The 19,512-nt window shown below is 40.5% G+C and overlaps 2 protein-coding genes across 6 annotated transcripts in view; one reads left to right on the top strand and one right to left on the bottom strand.

The window, feature by feature from the left end:
- LOC110523905 (adenomatous polyposis coli protein) overlaps positions 1-6,249 on the bottom strand; it is a 55,653-nt gene extending 49,404 nt beyond the window's left edge. The window contains exon 1 of one of the 2 annotated variants that reach the window (XM_021603037.3): positions 5,889-6,249. Coding sequence is in view for 1 of the 2 variants with exons in the window: in XM_090234975.1 (XP_090091101.1) it covers positions 5,889-5,900 (12 nt within the window). In the remaining variant the exon portion in view is untranslated. The remainder of the gene's footprint in view (positions 1-5,888) is intronic. The other variant, XM_090234975.1, reaches the window with a different exon arrangement.
- A 2,195-nt stretch (positions 6,250-8,444) lies between these two features.
- epb41l4a (erythrocyte membrane protein band 4.1 like 4A) overlaps positions 8,445-19,512 on the top strand; it is an 87,434-nt gene continuing 76,366 nt past the window's right edge. For 2 of the 4 annotated variants that reach the window (XM_021603035.3, XM_021603036.3), the window contains exons 1-2: positions 8,447-8,927; positions 9,107-9,377. In XM_021603035.3, the coding sequence (XP_021458710.2) occupies positions 9,279-9,377 (99 nt within the window). In that variant the 5' untranslated portion in view covers positions 8,447-8,927; positions 9,107-9,278. Of the gene's footprint in view, positions 8,928-9,106; positions 9,378-9,596; positions 9,763-19,512 lie in introns of all 4 variants that reach the window. The other 2 variants (XM_090234974.1, XM_021603034.3) reach the window with 2 other exon arrangements.

Below are 19,512 nucleotides of genomic sequence, written 5' to 3'. Positions count from 1 at the left end.
AAGCGCGCTACTGGTAGGGATGTCAAATGTTCAGTCTGCTGCATAGATCCTATGGACGCTATAGTCTAGAGCACCTGGTTAAATTGTGCTTAGGAACATCTTTTACATCTCTAAATGGTTCAAATAATGAAAAATATTGTGAGTTTGCTTCATTTACTATCATCTTAAATTAAGATGAATTATTTTTGCCATATCTAATTAACATATGTTACACAAATTGGGGTAGCAGGTAGCCTAGTGGTTGGAGCGTTGGGCCAGTAACCAAAGGTTGCTGGATCGAATCCCCGAGCTGACAAGGTAAAAATCAGCCGTTCTGCCCCTGAACAAGGCAGTTAACCAACTGTTCCCTTGTAATCAATCACTGTAAATAAGAATTTGTTCTTAACTGACTTGCCTAGTTAAATAAAACAAAAAAATGCACAAGTTGACGTTTTCCAACAACATCGAATTTCGGTGTATAGCCAACATGACGCCAAGGTCAATATCTTGGTTTTGTTCTGTTGATCTGTTGGGGGGGGGGGGGGGGGGGTCACAGGACTTAGAATGCAGCAATCATCTTCTTTCTCAAATGGCACAGATGCCTCCCAAAATCAACATCCCCCATTCAAAAGGCCTTCAAAAAGTTCACCGACCATGTACTGGTTATTCCAAGTTTCTGTGTGGCCTTTGAATAGTTTAAACTAGCCTACACCAAACATTTACCTCTTTTCTATTTATTTCAGTGAAGTCTATGGAAGCGATTAACAAAAAATGTTGCATTCCACTTACTGCGTTGGCAACCCAAGGGTTCGATACTGTGACCAAAACAGTCACATTTGCGACCATTTGACTCGCATTTGGCCGTGGGATTTTGTAATAATGCTATTTTTAATCTAGGCATTATAATCTATAAAAAGATGGATTAGCAAAACTGTTCTTTATGTTGATTATCACACGCGCACAAAGCCTATAGATCAGGGGTACTCATGTACTTTTCTGAAGGTACAGTCACAAAAATGTCCTAGGTGGCAAAGGTCCGGATGGATATAGTCATTTATTGGCTTAGTAACAAACCCCCACCTCACAACTCATGCAACCCCAAACGGTTCACACACTTCTTGTTGGCAGAGAAAATTGCAGTTTTAAAGTTAATTTCCTGCAATTCCACATATGTTTGGATTTGTGGATTAATATGATACCGGGGGTTGAAGCCCGACCAAGTGCCCCCCCCATAAAAAGTTTAGCATTTCATTTTTTGTTGTCAGGACCCGCGGTTCCTATTGACCCCATTCAGGGTCCGGATCCGTTCCGCGGTCTGCCAGTTGAGTAGGGGGGCAACAGATAATCTGTCAGGCAGAGAAAGCGTGCAGCTCTCAAACAGCTGGATGTTGTGTGGAGCAGCTTACCGGAGACGAAATCACCGGTAGGAGTAGGAAAGATGTTCCAAATGATGACGTCTACCAGTAAATGCTAAGGCAAGAATAGGTATGCAAACCAGGTATCTAAAAAGTTCCAAGTCTTGGTTGAATATTTGGAATGCGCAATTCAGTTATGGTTCTAGAAAAGTCATTGAAGTCATGGTAGCCGATTTATAAGTTCTACTGCTCTAATATAAATATTCTGCAATTTCATTTCTGATCTGCTTGAGAGATGTGGGTGCTTTAGTTTGTTTCTCACAGATGAAATTGTGTTGCGGTAAAACCCATGTGAGGTTATATTATGAGCAAAACAATATTGAAATGTTGTCTTCAACTTGGTTTTCAATACAAAGTGTTGCATAACAAAGGACGCCCGTCCTTTGGTCGCTTTCTTTAATGTTACAATAACATCTTAAAATGAGGAGACTGACTTGCTACCACAGACAGGACTTCATGAGTGTGTTTGTGTATGAAGCATGCTGTCTATTTAGTCAGGCAACGCACACATTGACATTTTTGAATGTAGAAATGTGAATGCCATTGGGTAGGCAGGCCTATTAAAAAGAGCATTATTCTTAAAGTGTTGATGCAGATTTTTTTTGCATACATTTTGGGGGAGTTCTCTTCTCTATAGGCTATTACAACAATACAATATAAAACATTACAATTGAGTGCTTGAAAAACTATTTGAAAGTCCTTGAATTTGACTCAACAATGTCTCTATTAACCCTGTATAGGCTACTTGTTCATCCTGCAAATGAAAGAAAAACTCCTGTTATTGAAGTTATGCACGCATCATTTGCTTTCCTGTCAGGCCAGTATTTTTGTTTTTCTCCCCTCCATTCGGGCCAGTAGCTTTCAGTTGGCACTAGCCGGGTGTGCCACTGGTGAATTTACCTGAACGTCAAGCCCTGTGGGCTTGTATGTCTACCATTTTGTGTAGCCATTAGCGATGTTAATGATAAAAAGGTAACGACAAAGTAGCTTATGCCTACCTTGCAGAATAATGATTATTTGCATCAATCCAGTGGCCATTTGTTTAGAAAAATCCATCACATGTGCACTACAGAAACACTGCTCGCCAAACTGGCTGGCTGGTGTGCATCTGAATTAAACAGTTTATTTTCTTTGCTGTTACAGTAAATCTATCCAAATTAGGTTGGGGCAGTATACCAAGGATTTAGAAGTAGCCACAGGATAGTTTTCCCATTACCATTGAAACTACAGTATTTCTGAAATGTTGTAGCTATTTAAGTAAATACCTGCAGTCAACTTGTGCAATGTGTTAGGGAGATAAAGCAGATTGCATTCTTAATTTCAACTGTCACATTATGTTACATTATGAAGCTTAATGAACAGTTGAGCCAGTCGCGTGTTTGTAAATAGCACAACGAGAGAAAGCAGGTCCAGCTGTGTATTGACTGGGGTCTCGGTTTATATTGAAAGTCAGTGTTATTTTTGCTTCAATAGAGTGACCAGCGACATGCAACTATAGTTATCCTTCACAGAAAATACATTTGAGTATCACATTTGGCCAAAAATAGCTTCAGTTATATCAGATAACAGAAGCTCAAAGCTATTTGGCTAGCAGCCAGAGTAAATGAACTTACAATGAAAAAGGTATTTTTTGCAAAAGTGATGCATGGCCATCATATTTCTAATGTTTAGGCCTATCATAGAAAGAACGTAGCCAGCTACATTTGCTAATGTTTTGCTTAAAGTTTCTAGCATTTTACTGGAGAAAAATAGGCTGGCTACACTGAGAAAAGTACATTGAAAAGTAGCTACACAACAGTCAGAGCGCTGTCTGCTGATAGAATGCCCATTCGTGAATTCTCATCCGAGTTTAGAAGCGCAACTGAAGCACAAAATTTGTTTCATGCCAAGCAGAAATTACAACAAGAAGCATTTTATATCTGCATTTACAAAACACAGCAAGCTATTTATGTGTTCTTTCCCCCCCAGAACTCTATGTTAACCCGGTTTAACACTGCTATCTAAGTAAGTGGCTAACTGAATAAGGTGACAGGGCATCATATTGTGTTCAATTTCTAACATGTTTGTGAAGTTAAAGCCCTTTGGCTGAGTTATTTGTACAGCTGCCACTGACTTGATTTCCTTGTGGGTTTTTTTGTGTGCGAGGGGGGGGGGCTCATATGATCCTCCCCCCATCTTCTCTGAGAAAAGCAGGCAGGCCCGTTGCCCTAGTGACTTCAGACTCCACACAGACACGGCGTGTAGACATGCTGCTGGAGAGCCAGTAATGCTCTTTCTTCAGACAAGCATGTCAAAGCTTCATTTGCACAATGCCTCCCGCTTTTGAAATGTCCAAACTCAACAAAAATGACGACATTCAGTAGCTCCTACCTACACTGAACAAACTCAACATGCAACAACTTTAAAGATGCAGTTGATAAGGAAATAAGTTTATTTAAATAATAATCTATTGATTTCACAACCTACGTAAAAAAAAAAAAACATATGTTGGTGGATATTGTCTGGAACTGCTACACGCCGTCGTAAAAGTTTCATCCAGAGCATCCCATGAATGGCACGACAATAGGCCTCAGGACTGTCACGGTATCTCTGTGCATTAAAATTGCCATCGATAAAATGCAATTGTGTTCATTATCTGAGGCTTATGCCTGATCATACCATATGTTCCCAACATTGACATCAGTAAACTGCTTGCCCACACGTCAAATCAAATCAAATTTTATTTGTCACATACACATGGTTAGCAGATGTTAATGCGAGTGTAGCGAAATGCTTGTGCTTCTAGTTCCGACAATGCAGTAATAACCAACGAGTAATCTAACTAACAATTCCAAAACTACTACCTTACAAGTGGTCTGCGGTTGTGAGGCCGGTTGGACATCTGTGGCATTGCACATTTTAGAGTTGCCTGTAAAATGATCAAGCTGTTTAATCAGTTTCTTGATATTGGCAAAGGATCAAAACTAACAGGGTTGCAAACAAATTTCTGCTCAAAATTTGAGCGAAATAAGCTTTTTGTGCATATGGAACATTTCTAGAATAATTTATTTCAACTCATGAAACATGGGACTAACACTTTACATGTTGTTTATATTTTAATTCAGTGTATACATGTTTAACTTTATGAGCTGGATTGCCTGTCTCTGCAATTCATTTATTTTCGCCATGGAAATTTGCTCGGATTTATGCTAATTTCTGGGGGGGGGGGGGCTTGTGTACTAAACCAGTCATACAGTAAATCCTGGGGTGCAAGGAGGACGGTATGACAATGTGAAAATCTGAATACCGCCCAACCCTAATCACTGTAAGAATACAATGGCATGCCAATTTAAAAGAATGCTAGTCATTATTAGCCTGGTTTAGTATGAAATGCAGGCACATTATGGGACACAGGCCAGGTTAACATCAATTATTATTTTTAAGTATATACAAAAATTGGTGCGACCAAGTGTGCTGGTGCCACCAACTGAAACGTGTCAAAAGTTAGTGTAGAACCTTGGACACACTTGAATCAAAATGCAACACTTCAAAATGTAGCTAGCAGTCTTCTACAAATTGTCCTCTAACCAGTGACATACACATTATTCCTAGATTCCGTGTGTTTTTTGAGCGGTGTTCATTTTTAAAACAGGACGTGCAACCGTTTTTGTGACCACTGTATGAAAATGCATCTGATTTTTCTGCAGGTTGTCCTCTAACTAGTGATGTAAAAATCTCTCCAATTTCCATGTGGTTTTTAAATAGTGGTAATTTCATTACGGTTATCTGAGCGGTTTTCCTTCTGCTGCACAAACATGTACAAATATCAATAGGTAGTGTTTACCCAGCTTTAAATTCAATATTGATGCAATTCACATGTGACAAACACTTGCACAATATGGCCGAGCCGCAGCCTGAATGGCAAACACTCCCAGCTGATCACCTAAACGGGTTTCCCTGCCTACTGGATACAAAGTAGAAAGCCAGACAAGGTTTGTGGAACGTAAAGTAAGCGTGGCAAATTGCAACATAACATTGTAGCAAGTTCTTCGAACAAAGGCAAACTTTGTAACAGACTCGTGACACTCAATTGGAAACGTTCAAATAATGTACTGTACTGAACGCTGCTCGGTTATTTAAACTATCAATTTAATGCGCTTCAAAGTGTGGGCAGCTTGCCAAAACAAAAGTGCAGTCTTCTTTGCTGCGTTCCTGCCAACTAGCAGTAGCCTGGGCTAAATGTAGGCTACTGTACATCAGAAGCTAGCACGCAAACTAAACTGAGAACTTTTGCCAGCTCCTTTTCATAGCCATGCTCAAAATAGTTTAAACGAGTTCGAGTTCTACTTGAAAAGGCGTACCGAAGGTACTTGTTGCGTTGCCAGATTAATGTGCAGTTTTGTTCCAGTCAAAACAACCGGCTGCCTCTTAGCTAATGAGTCATGTTAGCAGCTTGTTCGCCAACTAATGAACTAAAATAGCGAGCTAACATTTAGCTTAGGTAAATGGTCTTACCTGTATCAACATTCGCTCCTCTCTGCACCAATACGTTTATAGAGACGCGCTCCAGGGTGAAAAGTCCCCTATCGAAACCGCGAAACTAACTTTAAACGAGTGTCCATTATAAACGTTGCTACACACTCTTCAGACTCTTAAGTAAACTTTTTCTTTTGTGTCTTCCTCCGCTTCTTTTTTTCGTCGTACGCTTGCTTCCTTCGTTATGCCATGTTGTCTGTACTGTCAGCATGCGCGCATGCTTGATGATGACGCGCAAAGGGTACCCGCCCTCGGGCCGTGAGAAAGAAAACAACATCTGAGATTGACTTTGTTTACATATGAAGTGTTTACATTTTTCTTGTCGATCTGATATCTGTGTGGTCAGAAAAAAAAGGGAAGCCTAGGCCTACCAGTCTACTTGATTTAAATATGGCACTAGGCCCACTGACCCACTTTCAGCGAAAGTAATTGAAAGCATGTAGGTCTGCCTAACACATTTTACTGGCAAGTGACAACAATGACATTTTATTCAATTGTGTATTCTGCATGTCAAGGACTTCTTTGTTGTTATAGTATGAATACAGTAGGCCAATTCATATTAGGCTATAACAACTACACACAGAAGTACTTGACATACAAGTTCTTTGACACATATTACACATCTACACCCTTATCTGAAAAAGAGGAAAAACTTAATCCCTGTATGTTTGTGTATACCCCACTGATCATACAGTATATTGAAATGGAATCATGAATGGATGAGAAGGATAACTTATTGACAATAAGCCCAGTGAATAGAACAACTTAATGACAATGAAGAAATAGCCTACTCTTACATATTTCTTGACATTGTGCAAAACTGCAATCAACAACTTTTGCTTGCTAACTCTTTATTACGCAGGCATTGGCAAAGACCAACCACCAGAGGTCAGGATAAATCAAGGTAGCACTTGCTCTAAAAAAATGTGTAGTTTAGGCCTATGGCAAGGCTACTAAAAAACTCAAAATGAAGTTGCAATATTATCTCACTGCAATTTACTGTAGCCTACAGTGGTGGCTTGGCATTTTAAATTATATATAGCCTGCCAATGGCCAAACACACACAGAGAGAGAGAGAGAGAGAGAGAGACACACCGGAGGGGATGGCTGCTGTTTTACGGGCTCCTAACCAATTGTGATATTTTTTGTGTTTTTCACATTGTTTGTAACTTATTTTGTACATAATGTTGATGCTACTGTCTCTTATGAACGAAAAGAGCTTCTGGATATCAGAACAGCGATTACTCACCTCAAAGAAGAAGTCTTCCGCGAAGGATATAATGTTTGCATGAAGAAAATAAGTAAATACAGGGGGCGAAGATCAGGGTGCTTGTGAGATTTTGTCGGCGACTGGGTAACCTGCCTCTACCATCCGTTCTATTGGCCAATGTGCAATCACTGGAGAATAAACTGAATGAGTTCTGTTTGAGACTATCCTGCCAATCGAACATTAAAAACTGTAATATCTTATGTTTCACCAAGTTGTGTCTGAACGACGCCGCGGATCATATACAGTTGGCTGGGTTTTCTGTGCGTCAGCAGGACAGAACAGCTATGTCCGGTAAGATGAAAGGTCATTGTCCTGCTGGAAGGGGAACCTTCGTTCCAGTCTCAAATCTTTGGAAGAATGACACAGGTTTCCCTCAAGTACAGTGGCTTGCGAAAGTATTCACCCCTCTTGGAATTCTTCCTATTTTGTTGCCTTACAACCTGGAATTAAAATATATTTTGGGGGGGATGGTATGGTATCATTTGATTTACACAACATGCCTACCACTTTGAAGATGCAAAATATGTTTTATTGTGAAACAAACAAGAAATAAGACAACCCCCCCCCCCCCCCACATAAGCTTGGCCAGAGACCTGGCAGAGTGGTGTCAGGAAAACAACCTCCCTCAATGTGAGTGAGACAAAAGAGATGATCGTGGACTACAGGAAAAGGAGGGCCGAACACACCCCCATTCACATCAACGGGGCTGTAGTGGAGCGGGTTGAGAGTTTCAAGTTCCTTGGTGTCCAGATCACCAACAAACTATCATGGTCCAAACACACCAAGAAAGTTGTGAAGAGGGCATAACAACACCTTTTCCCCCTCGGGAGACTGAAAAGATTTGCCATGGGTCCCCAGATCCTCAAAGTTCCTGCCATCCAGGACCTATATACTAGGCGGTGTCAGAGAAAGGCCCTGCACATTGACTCTGTACGGGTAACCCCTGAAAATAACCTCATTATTGTTATTTTATTGTGTTGCTTCATTTATTTATTTTACTTTAGTTTCTTTCGTATTTATTTTCTCAACTCTATGTTCTTACAGCTGCATTGTTGGTTAAGGATAAGCATTGTAAATAAACATTTCACGGTAAGGTCTAAACCTGTTGTATTTGGCGCATGTGACAAATAACATTTGATTTGATATACAGAGACAGAGAGACCAGTTTGCAAATCTCCAACAGGTGGCATGATTGTATCATCTATGAATGTATATTGTCGGTATGGCTTCAATTGGTGGAAAGTCCAGAAGGGCGGAGTCATTTTGTGTCGGGAAGCTTTGTCGTGAGAGATGGGCACCGCTCCTTAGCAACGGGCTGTCTGCATTGCTGAAGAGTGGCGAGATTTTGCCTCATTTTTCTAAGCCGACGGGACAGGTGCAGGCTAAGCCTCTGTCTTCACTTTTAGTAGGATTGCCAGATATAAGACAAATAAAAATTAAAGACTTGGAGATCAAAAAGCGGATCACACTGAAAGGAATTCCTATTTTTCTTGCATATCTATGAATATTGGAGCTGGAGGGCAGTGAAGAGCGCATAACTCGTGTTTATTGAACACAATAAAAGGAAGGAACCTTGCGGTCCGGGAGTTATCCAGTTTTTCATGAAAATGAAATAACTATAAACTACGGTTTATAAAGAAGTAGGCTTCACATACTGTACCCAAAGCTCAACATTTAATGGAGGCTGATTTGTTGAAAGAATAAGCTGCAAGCCAAGGTTTCGCAATTATTTTGGATAGAGCACAAAGGTGTGTAGCCTATTGGGAACCTTATAAAACTACAATGTATTTTTATTCTAAGCATTTTTACAGTATTGTGACAAGTATATTGCCCTAAAGGCTGCTTTAATCCTTATTTTGAAAGGTTCGTTTCAATGAAATATATTCTGATAATTCTATCATTTTAATGGTTCTGTCTTTTTTTGCAGATCATAGACAATACAAGGACTGGCTAAGGAGTGTTTTATTGAAGAAAACCACATGATGAATTTTACTTTTATTTAGTACCAGCATTAGTCCATTATTTTATCATTGAATTGACAGAAGTCTGCTAAGTCAGTGCAGTGTTGCTTTATCCCCCCCTCCCGTAAAAAGAAAGACATGAGTTGCTTCTGTGCTCCCCAGGAGGAGTTTTATTGTGAAGTTTTACTGTTGGATGAAACCAAATTGACGTTAACCACTCAACAACAAGGAATAAAGGTAAGAGAAGATCCCTTTCCACGCGCTCCTCTGTCTGTCAGGTTATGCGGTTGACAGGTAGCCATCCTTTAATAAGCGGTCTGTCATTGCGCTGCGTGAGGCTTGTCAAGACTCTGTGCTTCTACTTTGACTGAAGTATGCAGTTGTTGGATTCTGGTATCTGTGTTTTTGACTCATTTCTAAATGTATCAACAAGTACAATGTGTCGTTTATTAACAGAAAGCCCAAAGCTACAGGTTACCCGACCATGAAGGTGTCTCTTGAGGATACATTTGGCTATTGGTAGCTGACCAGTAGCCCAAAAAGTAGCCCAGTCTTCTACTGTAATTTGCTGTGAACTCTCTGTGAAACAAAATACAGGCCCCAAGGGCTGTAAAGAAATATGGTGAGTATCTTAGCTATGTAAGTGCCTTTGATAGTCTCAATGACTTTATTTCTGGTCGTGAATTAAATCTGAAATTATGCTTTAGGGGATTTCCATCCAAACAAAAGCATGAGAATGACACAGTTGAAATCCTGAAACTTGATGACAACCAACCAGTGCCAGTTTTCTAGTTTAACTTTGTTACATGTCTGTACAGTATTGGACTTATCAGCCTACTAGGTCAGATTCTCTCAGTGATGCTCATTTGGATATCTTCATAATGTTTTTATTACACATGGTATGTTAAATCTACAAATCCACCACAACACACAGTCAAAAAAAATGCATCAAGAAAACACCCAGAGCATGCCTTACATTTTTTCTGTCTAAGTGGAAAACAAAGACTTGAATGTATCAATATCATTTGTAAGTATCTTCTCGGCTTTCTTCACCTTGGGGCACAGTGTAAACCAAGACTTCATGATGATAGATACAATACTGCGATGCAACTTCAGTTTCAGGAAAGTCTGTTAGGAGAGCTCACTGTCTGTCATTCTACGGGGGGGTGACCACTCCATGACTGCTATTCAATGACTTATGAGGCTATTGGTATTATGTACCATTTTCTCTTGACTAGCTTCATAAAAATAATTCCAACTCAGAGCAGGTCAGACTGGGAGTGAATATGGGTTTAGTTTATGGGCTGGATAGAATCTCTGAAGACAAAACTCAGGTCTGTCTGTGTGTCAAAGGGCCAGAGGCAGAGAATTATGTCCTGATGACTGCTGGGGCTGAACTGCATCTGGTTGCTTGGCCTCACCTTGCCCTTTGGCGCTCATACCTTTATTTCCCTATTATAATGTTCCAAATATAAACCCTTCAGCATATAAACCCTTCATAGTCCATAGCTGTTGGTCTATCTTGATGAGCCCTTTATTTAAATGGGAGAGAAGGCCTAACCGTTGGGCACCTGTTACAGTAGTAGGTGTGTTTTGCTGGTTATTTGTGGAAAGCGACTCCTCAAATTGTGCATTTGGAAATAGAGAGACCCTCTAACTGATTTTTAGTTGCCTTGCCACCACCCACCACTCAGACCCACTCTCTGCAACCCCCCCCCCCCCTCCTTCTCTCTCCTCAAGATGGCCCCACATGATACCCTGGTGCCCTATCCCTCTTGGCTTGACTTTATTCTCCCTGTCTGTGCTCCACTAGTGACTAGTCCATTGGAGAGATCAGGTTGCTCATCCTCTTTTAATTGTTAATGTGAGAGGCTGTCCAGGTGGGCTCTCTGGAAGCCATGCATGGTCAATAGTGCAGTATCAGCTGTGTATTATGCATTATTGTTGTTGTACAGTATGCATGTAATATGTACTTTCTCCTTTATGGCTCTAGGGTAAGTTAGTAAAGCTGCTGTGGTGAGATTTTGAAAAAATGGTTTCTGACTGTACTGATCCAGCAGAGTAGAATTATAATCCTGGTATTGTCAGTGGTTAGATTAAAAACACCAGCTCAACCGCAGTGGAGCTTAACTCTGGTTTGGTTCTATGAATATTATTATATAATTTATTGAGCTCTAGGATTCATCTGATCCCAGCATAAGAATTTGTAACAAAATTAGAGTTTTGTAGTTGGTTCTCACAAACTTTTTTTCGTATTACACAAAAACACGTGTACTAAACATAGTACAGAGGGACTCTGGAAGTGAAGCTGGCACTAATCCTATTCATGTTGCTCTCTGTTACTGTTGAAGTTTAGCTTTACATTCAGCAGTGTGGCATGACATACACCTGTATTTCCCTGGCCCCTGACACTACTGTGACTGAAAACCACATGAGTGAGAGACCAAAGACAATGAAAGGGTTTGAGTTCAAAGGCTTTGGTCCCGAAAGAAAGAGATGGAATGTGGGACAGAATAAAGTGTGCGTTTGGGGTGACACATTTTTCCAGAGGGACGCTCATGGAGGGAGGCACTTTGTCTGTCAGTCAGTCAGGTTAAAAAAAATAAAAAATAAAAAATTCCCTTCAGAAAAAGATGCCACTCCAGCTGCGAGGGAAATGCTGTTTAGTTGACCTCCACACCCGTGTCCCCAAGGTGTTGCGCAACACCACTCCAGCTGTCACTCTGGCGTGTTGTCACCCGTCTCAAGATCTCCAATCTAGGCTGTTTACTTTATGCTGCTTTCAGCTGTAAATAAATAACAAAAAAAAGAGACTTGAAAGGGTTCACAATGTGAACAGAAGTTCCCTAGCCTACATTCATGGGCCTTCCTGCTGCACCTGCAATTATATTTTGATATTATGTATTGTTTCTCACGTTTGTCAAAGTTTTTATGCTTGGCTGCTGGGAGCACATTTGTGTCTGAAAAGCGGGGCCTAGGTGGGCAGAGATGCATTTGGCTCCTGTAAGCCTGATCCAGTCTTTGCTATATGCTGTATTAAACAGCACTGAGCCTCTTACACAAAGGCTTCATTGAGTTTGGCCCGGGGGCCTTGTTAGATTTATCGTGAGGTACAGAACTGCTACCACAACAAAGCAGAGCAGTCCCAAAGACAGCGGCCGCTGACCCTGAAGGCCACGTCTGTTTTCTCTGGCCATGGCTTGAGAGAGATGCTCCGACCTCTGTAGCTTTCTGGATAATAATTCACGAAAACAGGGCAGCTTTTTGGGAATGGTTAGCCGCAGCTGCTTCCTTCCTTGTCGTCATTCAGAATGTCTTTGTTCTCCAACTTCCAATAAATACAATGAACATGGTGTTTTTTGTTGTTGTACAACAGGTCATCCCCCCTTAGGTTGTCACAAAGAATAGGCAGCATTTCATGTCAGTGTACCTATAAAGTTCTTCCTGATTCATGCCAGGAGAGAGGGTTAGGGTACATCAGGGTAACACTGCAGCGGTGTGACATGTTGATTTGCGTGATGTGCTTGGCTCAAGGCAAAGTTTTTCCATTGTGAAATTAGAAATACATCAAAATTCCTGCATGTGCGGAATGTGTCAATTCCATTGTGTTTTTAGAGCTCGGTGCACATTAGATCACATTAGCCTATTTTAGACGTCAACTATTTTGTTGACAGTGTCGACCGATAACAAATGCCTCAGCTTTATATCCTCGGAAATTACATTGATATGTAAAATCAGTGAATTCCTGAAAGTGAAAGTCAAAAGCTGGTTGCCATGGAAACATATTACTTTCTAATGAACCTGGTGGCTACTAATGGATCCTCTGGGATCTGCTACCGAAGAGTCAATAGAGAGAGAGAGAAAAAAATCAAACTAACGCCTGCCTATTCAATCAGTATTGGCTTTCTTTCTTATCTCTCCACTTTAACTCAGCTCAGGCTGTTTTGTGTGGGGATGCAACATTCACATGTCCCTCTTTTGAAACTGTGAAGAATTCTACCTCAGACTGGGACTGTGTGAAATTGGTATTTGTTTTTTCCCTTGAGACAATCAGTATGTCTTTAGCTAGGTGAATTCTAAGTGAGTTGTTAAAACACTTAGCTCAGTTCTATCACCATACAGTCATTTACTCTAGCAGGTGGGCGGAAACTGTCAAAAGCTTGTTCCTCTGTTAGCTGACATCCCACAGCAATAAACATGAAATGCTAGGAGGCACCAGAGCCATATATATTACATCCAGAATTGTTCATTGCTACATTGATTCTTAAAGAATATAACTTATAAACGCCTCATGAACTTAGATCAACTGTCATACCCCCATCAGAACCTAAAATATAAGCTTGTTTGTAAACAACGTAAATGTAAACAAACTCTGTATTGCCTCAATACGTCATTTTGATATCATGGATGATCAATCCTTGCATCCATAGCTCGGTCTATGAATTTGAGAGTGGTTAAATTTCTCCAGGCCCATCTCTTAGCTTTTTACCAAAACAGAGCTGGGGTGTCCACTTTGTTATTGTTTCAATTAAGGATTCAAACTGGAAGAAATATTTGACTCTGGGAGGCACTAGTGTATGGGAAAACTGCTAAAATGTTTTGTGTTGGTACCTTTGCTTTTAATCACCTCATCCCTCTCTCTCTCTCTCTCTCTCTCTCTCACACAAACTCTATATCCCCCCTTTCTCTCTCTCTCCCTTTGGAGACAAGCACAGACGTCCCCCGGGCTTGCCCTCAAAGTAGGGTAGAGCACTAGGGAAACAAACACTTACACCATCTGGATCAAAGGGGGAGTAACAGACAAAACACCCCACATCTGTGGCCTATGAAAACACACACACACACATTTCCATTACACGATGGAAGTATTTTTGAGGTGGGTGTAGTGTAATGTTTGTTACGAGGCAAAATCATTCTTAGGAGAGAACATCGTCCACATTCACAACAGTATTGTATATTAGTAGACAGTATATTAGCCTGAATGCTCTTAAGGAGCCTGTCTTGCCACATACAGGACCTACCTGTTGGACAGAGCAGCCAGGGCCAGGTAGCAGCTCATTGTGTAATTAGGACTGAGTAGGGATCCACCTATTATCACCTAAGGCTGGTAAAACACACACACACACAGGCTCAGCTGTGAATTATTTACTAACACAGTACTGCTAATGGGGCAGGGAACAGTGATGGTCTCATTTGGAATGCTCCGATTTTCAACTCTGGGACTGGCATGTAAGTGTGGATCCAGTAAATGGAATCGGTCTGTTTATTGATTTAGTAGGATACTCTCACTGTTGCCCTCTCAGATTTAAGTCAACCCTTTGTAGGCAATAGGCCTGATGTGTCATGTTCTGACCTTAGTTCCTTTGTTTTGTCTTTGTTTTAGTATGGTCAGGGCGTGAGTTGGGGTGGGCAGTCTGTTTGTTTTTCTATGTTGTATTTTGCGTTTGGCCTGGTATGGTTCTCAATCAGAGGCAGGTGTCGTTAGTTGTCTCTGATTGAGAATCATACTTAGGTAGCCTTTTCCCACCAGTGTTTGGTGGGTGATTGTTTTCTGTGTCTGTGTGTTCCACACGGAACTGTTTCGGTTTTCGTTTCTGTCTTTCAATTTGATATTTTGTATTTTCGTGTTCAGTGATTTTGTTCATTAAAACATGACGGACACGTACCATGCTGCATATTGGTCCGATCTCTCATACACCTCGTCAGAGGAGGACGAATCCTGTTACATGATGAAAAACCATGCTTACATGATCAGTCTATCCAAAAATCGGTTTACTAATGATAAGTGGTTTGGAGTGTAAACCAACATTGAAAAAAAAAACTACTTTGAGGTTCACAGTGTGCGGCTGTGATACTGTGAGTCAGCAGCACATCACTCATCAAATAGATATGATAACTTATTAGATACTAGCAGTGTCCACTTACTTCTGCTGGTTGAAAGTGATAATGAATGATAGTAGACTCTCGGCCCTGGAGGAAAAGAGCGTGCTTGCACTCACTCACACACAAACACACACACCTTCGCTTGCGTCTTCAGTTTAATTATCACAAGCCCTCTGACATATCTTTTTTGAAAGGAGCTATACAAAATTAAACTAATTGCCCGTTGCTAGACTTGCTTGTAACAATCACACACAATTTATTTTTGTGATTCCAATTGCTGTTATGTGTCGTACCCCAGAAAGAATAGCTGACGCTAATGGGGATCCTAATAAAAATCTAATCGTTAATTATCACTTTTAATATTAGCAGATGCCTGCAGATAGTCTGATCTGATCGCTTACCCTGATACGTTTTGAGCCTATCAGAGATTTGTTAAACAAAAGATATCGACAGGGCAGGGGGAGGGGAGCTGTAGTACGGAGAACCAGTGGCACTGAGGTGTGAGTAGGGTTGCAAAGCTACTGATCATTTACTAAAGCTACCATCAACTTCAGCAATTTCGGTAATTAACGGAAAATCTATGGCAATCTATCGTAATTTTAGTAATTTATACTTGAATAACTTGAAACAAATGTGTTGGTATATAGTATTAATTTGTTATATATGTGTCTGTATTGTCCCTGAGTTTCTAGTAGGTAGACCATATGGTTCAAGAGAAAATGGCCTAATTAACGAAAAAAAGCATCCAATTAACAGTGGCATTATTTTCAATTACCTCTGCAACTCATCCAACTATTGACTGCCACCAGTTTGACACCAAAACATTAACAAATACATATTGACATAATAAAAGTATACACAAATATTTAATGCTGAAACCCTCATATTGAACACTAAGTTGATGGTCTATATTTAGGATCATGTTTTAAACTTTGTCATTCTATTTTAAAATCATCTTATTGAATTATTTCATATATTTGACATGTGAAGGCCACACAGAGGGCCAGAGATAATTACAGACACCTGTGATAATCTGAAGTACCCAGAAGGGCCACGAGATGTCTTGTGATAGATAACATAAAATCCTTGAAAGATACCAAAATGCTGGTTTGCAACCCTAGGTGTGAGTGAGCACGTCCTTGCTCAGTCAGCCAAGCAGCCAGGCAGGAGGGTGTGAGCTATGGACAGAAAGGAAGAGAGATAGAGAGGAGATATAGTGGGATTTCAGGGGGATGGGAGAATAACAGTTTAATAATCTCTTCATGGCTGCCTGTCTTTAGTCACCCTGAGTGGCGTAATATCTTCTCTGACCGTGCAGGATTAACTCCGATGATATTGTTGTTATACACATACTTTATTTAAACACCTACACATTGCAGGGTTTTCACCAAGGTTTACAATGGAATTCCATGCTGATTTAGCCATAACCTTGGAGTGTTTAATGTGTTGTTCGTGAACGGGTCAAATATGACAAGAGGAGGACGTTGTTGATGCTTGTTAAAGTTGTTGTTTTCTGCACCACCTGTCCTCATATTAGTCATGGATCAGCAAATACCATTCAAAACACTCCTCCTCACAAACACAGACACAACCACACACACAAAAGGATCCAATCTGTATGCTATTCCTGGCCTTAGAAAGACTTTATCTTTCCCCCCATGGAGCATGATCTAATAGGTATTTCATAACTAACATGAAAAAATGATGCTCTAACCCATCTTTGCTGATGTCATCAACACTGGCCACATGCTGCAAGTGGTTTCTTTCTCCTTTGTCAGAGATGATAAAATACCCTGTATTATGATGTTATCATCATAATCATCATGAAAAGTCCATTAATGCTAATCTTGTCTTTGACCCTTAATCTACTTGGTGACCACTAGGCAGGACTCAGCATTCAGAACACTACACAATGTGACCACAGTACACTTGTCACTTTCCATTCGTTCTCTTCGAGACAGTTTCCTTCTGTTCTGTTGCGATCTATTCAGTGCTGTGAGGACAATTCACTCATGGATTTGTGTCTGTTTCTGTGTGTATATATGTGTGATCACATACATAAATCACATACATGAGCAGCTGAAATCTCTGCAAGCCGAGGTTACTCCTTATTAAACAGAATATGTGCATGGCTTTTTACCCTGCATGCAGCTATTTTAGTACTCTCGCTTTGGTGTATGTATTTGGCTTGTGCTTTACAAACCTCTGCAGAGCTTGTTTTTGTGTTTTTAGCGAATGTGTATAGCTTTGTGCATTCTGTGTGTTTGAGTCCAAGGCTCTTATGGCCAGTGGGTGTTCCGTTATTATTTAGGCTAGACGGTGTCTCTTTGCGTAACAGTCTGTGTAACTCAGTTATGTGTAACTCTGTGTTGTTGTTTTTGTCTCACTGCTTTGCTTTATCTTGGCCAAGTCGCAGTTGTAAATGAGAGCGTGTTCTCAACTGGCCTACCTGGTTAAATAAAGGTGAAATAAATACAAAATAATGTCTAGTGCAGGGATGTCAAACATACGGCGGGGGGGGTCTAATGAGTAAAAAAAATAAAACAGTGTAGAAATGATAATGGACCCATATTCATGCAGTTTCTTGACTGTCCAGCTCGCTAATAATCACTGGACAGTCAGGGAGCATCAAACCTTTTTTTTAACTATCGATAGTGGACTATTTTCTGAATATTTTGACGGCAAGGAAATATAATCCGTTTTCTATGCGGACCTCCAGACCTGAAGACCAAATGTGGCCCCCGGGGCAAAATAAGTTTGACCTCCTTGGTCTAGTGGGTTTGTTTGTATATACATGACTATGCTATCCTCCGGCCCTCTTGAATGCCTATTCTCTGATCTCTCAGTTTATCCTGCCCTTATTTCACCCTTTGTATTATTCCGTTTGAATTAGAACCCTCGGGCATGGGCTCCCATTTCTCAGACGCGTCCGTGTTCTTGGTCTGGTAGATGAATACCCTACACCAGTGGGTCCCATCTTTCTCTAGACCCATAAATCAAGATGGTTTAAATGGTGTTTTAAATTGCGTGTTTAAGCAAATTTGGTAACATCTTTAACCGTCTGGGCCTCACAGAACATACCTAACCTAGAAACGGGTATAATCTGTGGCAGAGGCCCACTGTTATAAACAGCAGGGTAACCATGGCAACGGAGAGGGGTCTGCTCTGGCACCTGATGAATGCAGGCCCGGTGTCAGCGCCAGATCTGACTGCCTAGCGAATCTGACTGACTGTCGCGCCCATTTGTGTCACAAACAAACATTTTGGAAGCTGATTTGCCGTCCTTTGCCGTTGTTCTGCTGCCCTAGGCGAGATGTTTATTTGTCCTCCGAAACTAGAATAGTCCCAGTAAGTAAAAATGACTTTGAAAAGATGTATAAAGTTAGGTTCATTTTAGGTTCTGAATGAAATTGTGAAAATACATATTTTATGGGACTTACTTTGAAAATACGTATTTTCCAGTCAATGAAATCAGGTTAATTTTCAGTTGTGAATGAGTTGAAAAGACATCTTGAGTAGGGTCAATTATACTGGACTATACTCTTCTGTGCTGTACAGTTGTACTCTACTGTACTGAACTATACTTTACTGTACTCTACTGTACTGTAATGTACTGTGCTGTTCAAACTAGATGTCTATGATTGGCTCAGATTTGGTTGAAATCAAAGCCAGTCCGGACCCTACCAAATCTGAACCAAACTTATACATCTATGTTTGGGCTGCTCCCCTACCCTGCAGCTAAAAATGTTATTGATTGTATTTATTACTACCTCTACTCTGCAGTTCAGTGATTATTGATTGTCATTACCATTAGTATCTTATCTATTTATTCTGCTACTGGTCACAATTACTCCTGTTTACGTGTATATTTAAGGGATAATGCCCGAGAAGCCAGTATTTGGAGGATATATTGGCACGGGTGTTGTTAGGCCAGACAGCGAACACAATCACTTCTAACTGAAGCTGAAAAGACGGCATATTAGCTGCACTTTGTTTCATTTTTACCTTTTTTCATTTGACATTTCTTTGTATATATCCATAAAAATTATGCCAGCTGATTCATGATTTTGACTGGCTGAGAAACGCTGCCTGCCTGTCTCATCCTGACTTCCAACACGTTCATTACTATGGGACAGCTGGAGATCGAATTTGAATATTGAAACAAGGTTGAAAATGTTGGAGAGACAGACAGCAACTTTTATACAAATCTCCACTGTTGAAAACTAAATGTTAGTCTAAAAGAAATGTGACATAATGTCTAGATGTATTTTATAGTGGAGATCAAGTTTATAAATTACCTGGCTGGGCTGATGAGACAGTGGATTGCGCAGTCAGATGGAACAAAGTAAATAGGCATTTTAACATCATAGATTTAGCCGGTGGTAACTTGTGGAATAGACACTGCCTGGAATGCGATTTTAACCAATCAGTATTAAGGATTAGACCCACCCGTTGTATCAATTACCATTAGTATGTTACCATAAGTATT

This window comes from Oncorhynchus mykiss, chromosome 5, assembly GCF_057628025.1.
Source record: "Oncorhynchus mykiss isolate SJ-2025 chromosome 5, ASM5762802v1, whole genome shotgun sequence".
In the NCBI taxonomy this organism is placed as follows: domain Eukaryota; kingdom Metazoa; phylum Chordata; class Actinopteri; order Salmoniformes; family Salmonidae; genus Oncorhynchus; species Oncorhynchus mykiss.
The sequence above is the reverse complement of the archived record's forward strand: the minus strand, read 5'-3'. Positions and strand labels throughout refer to the sequence as shown.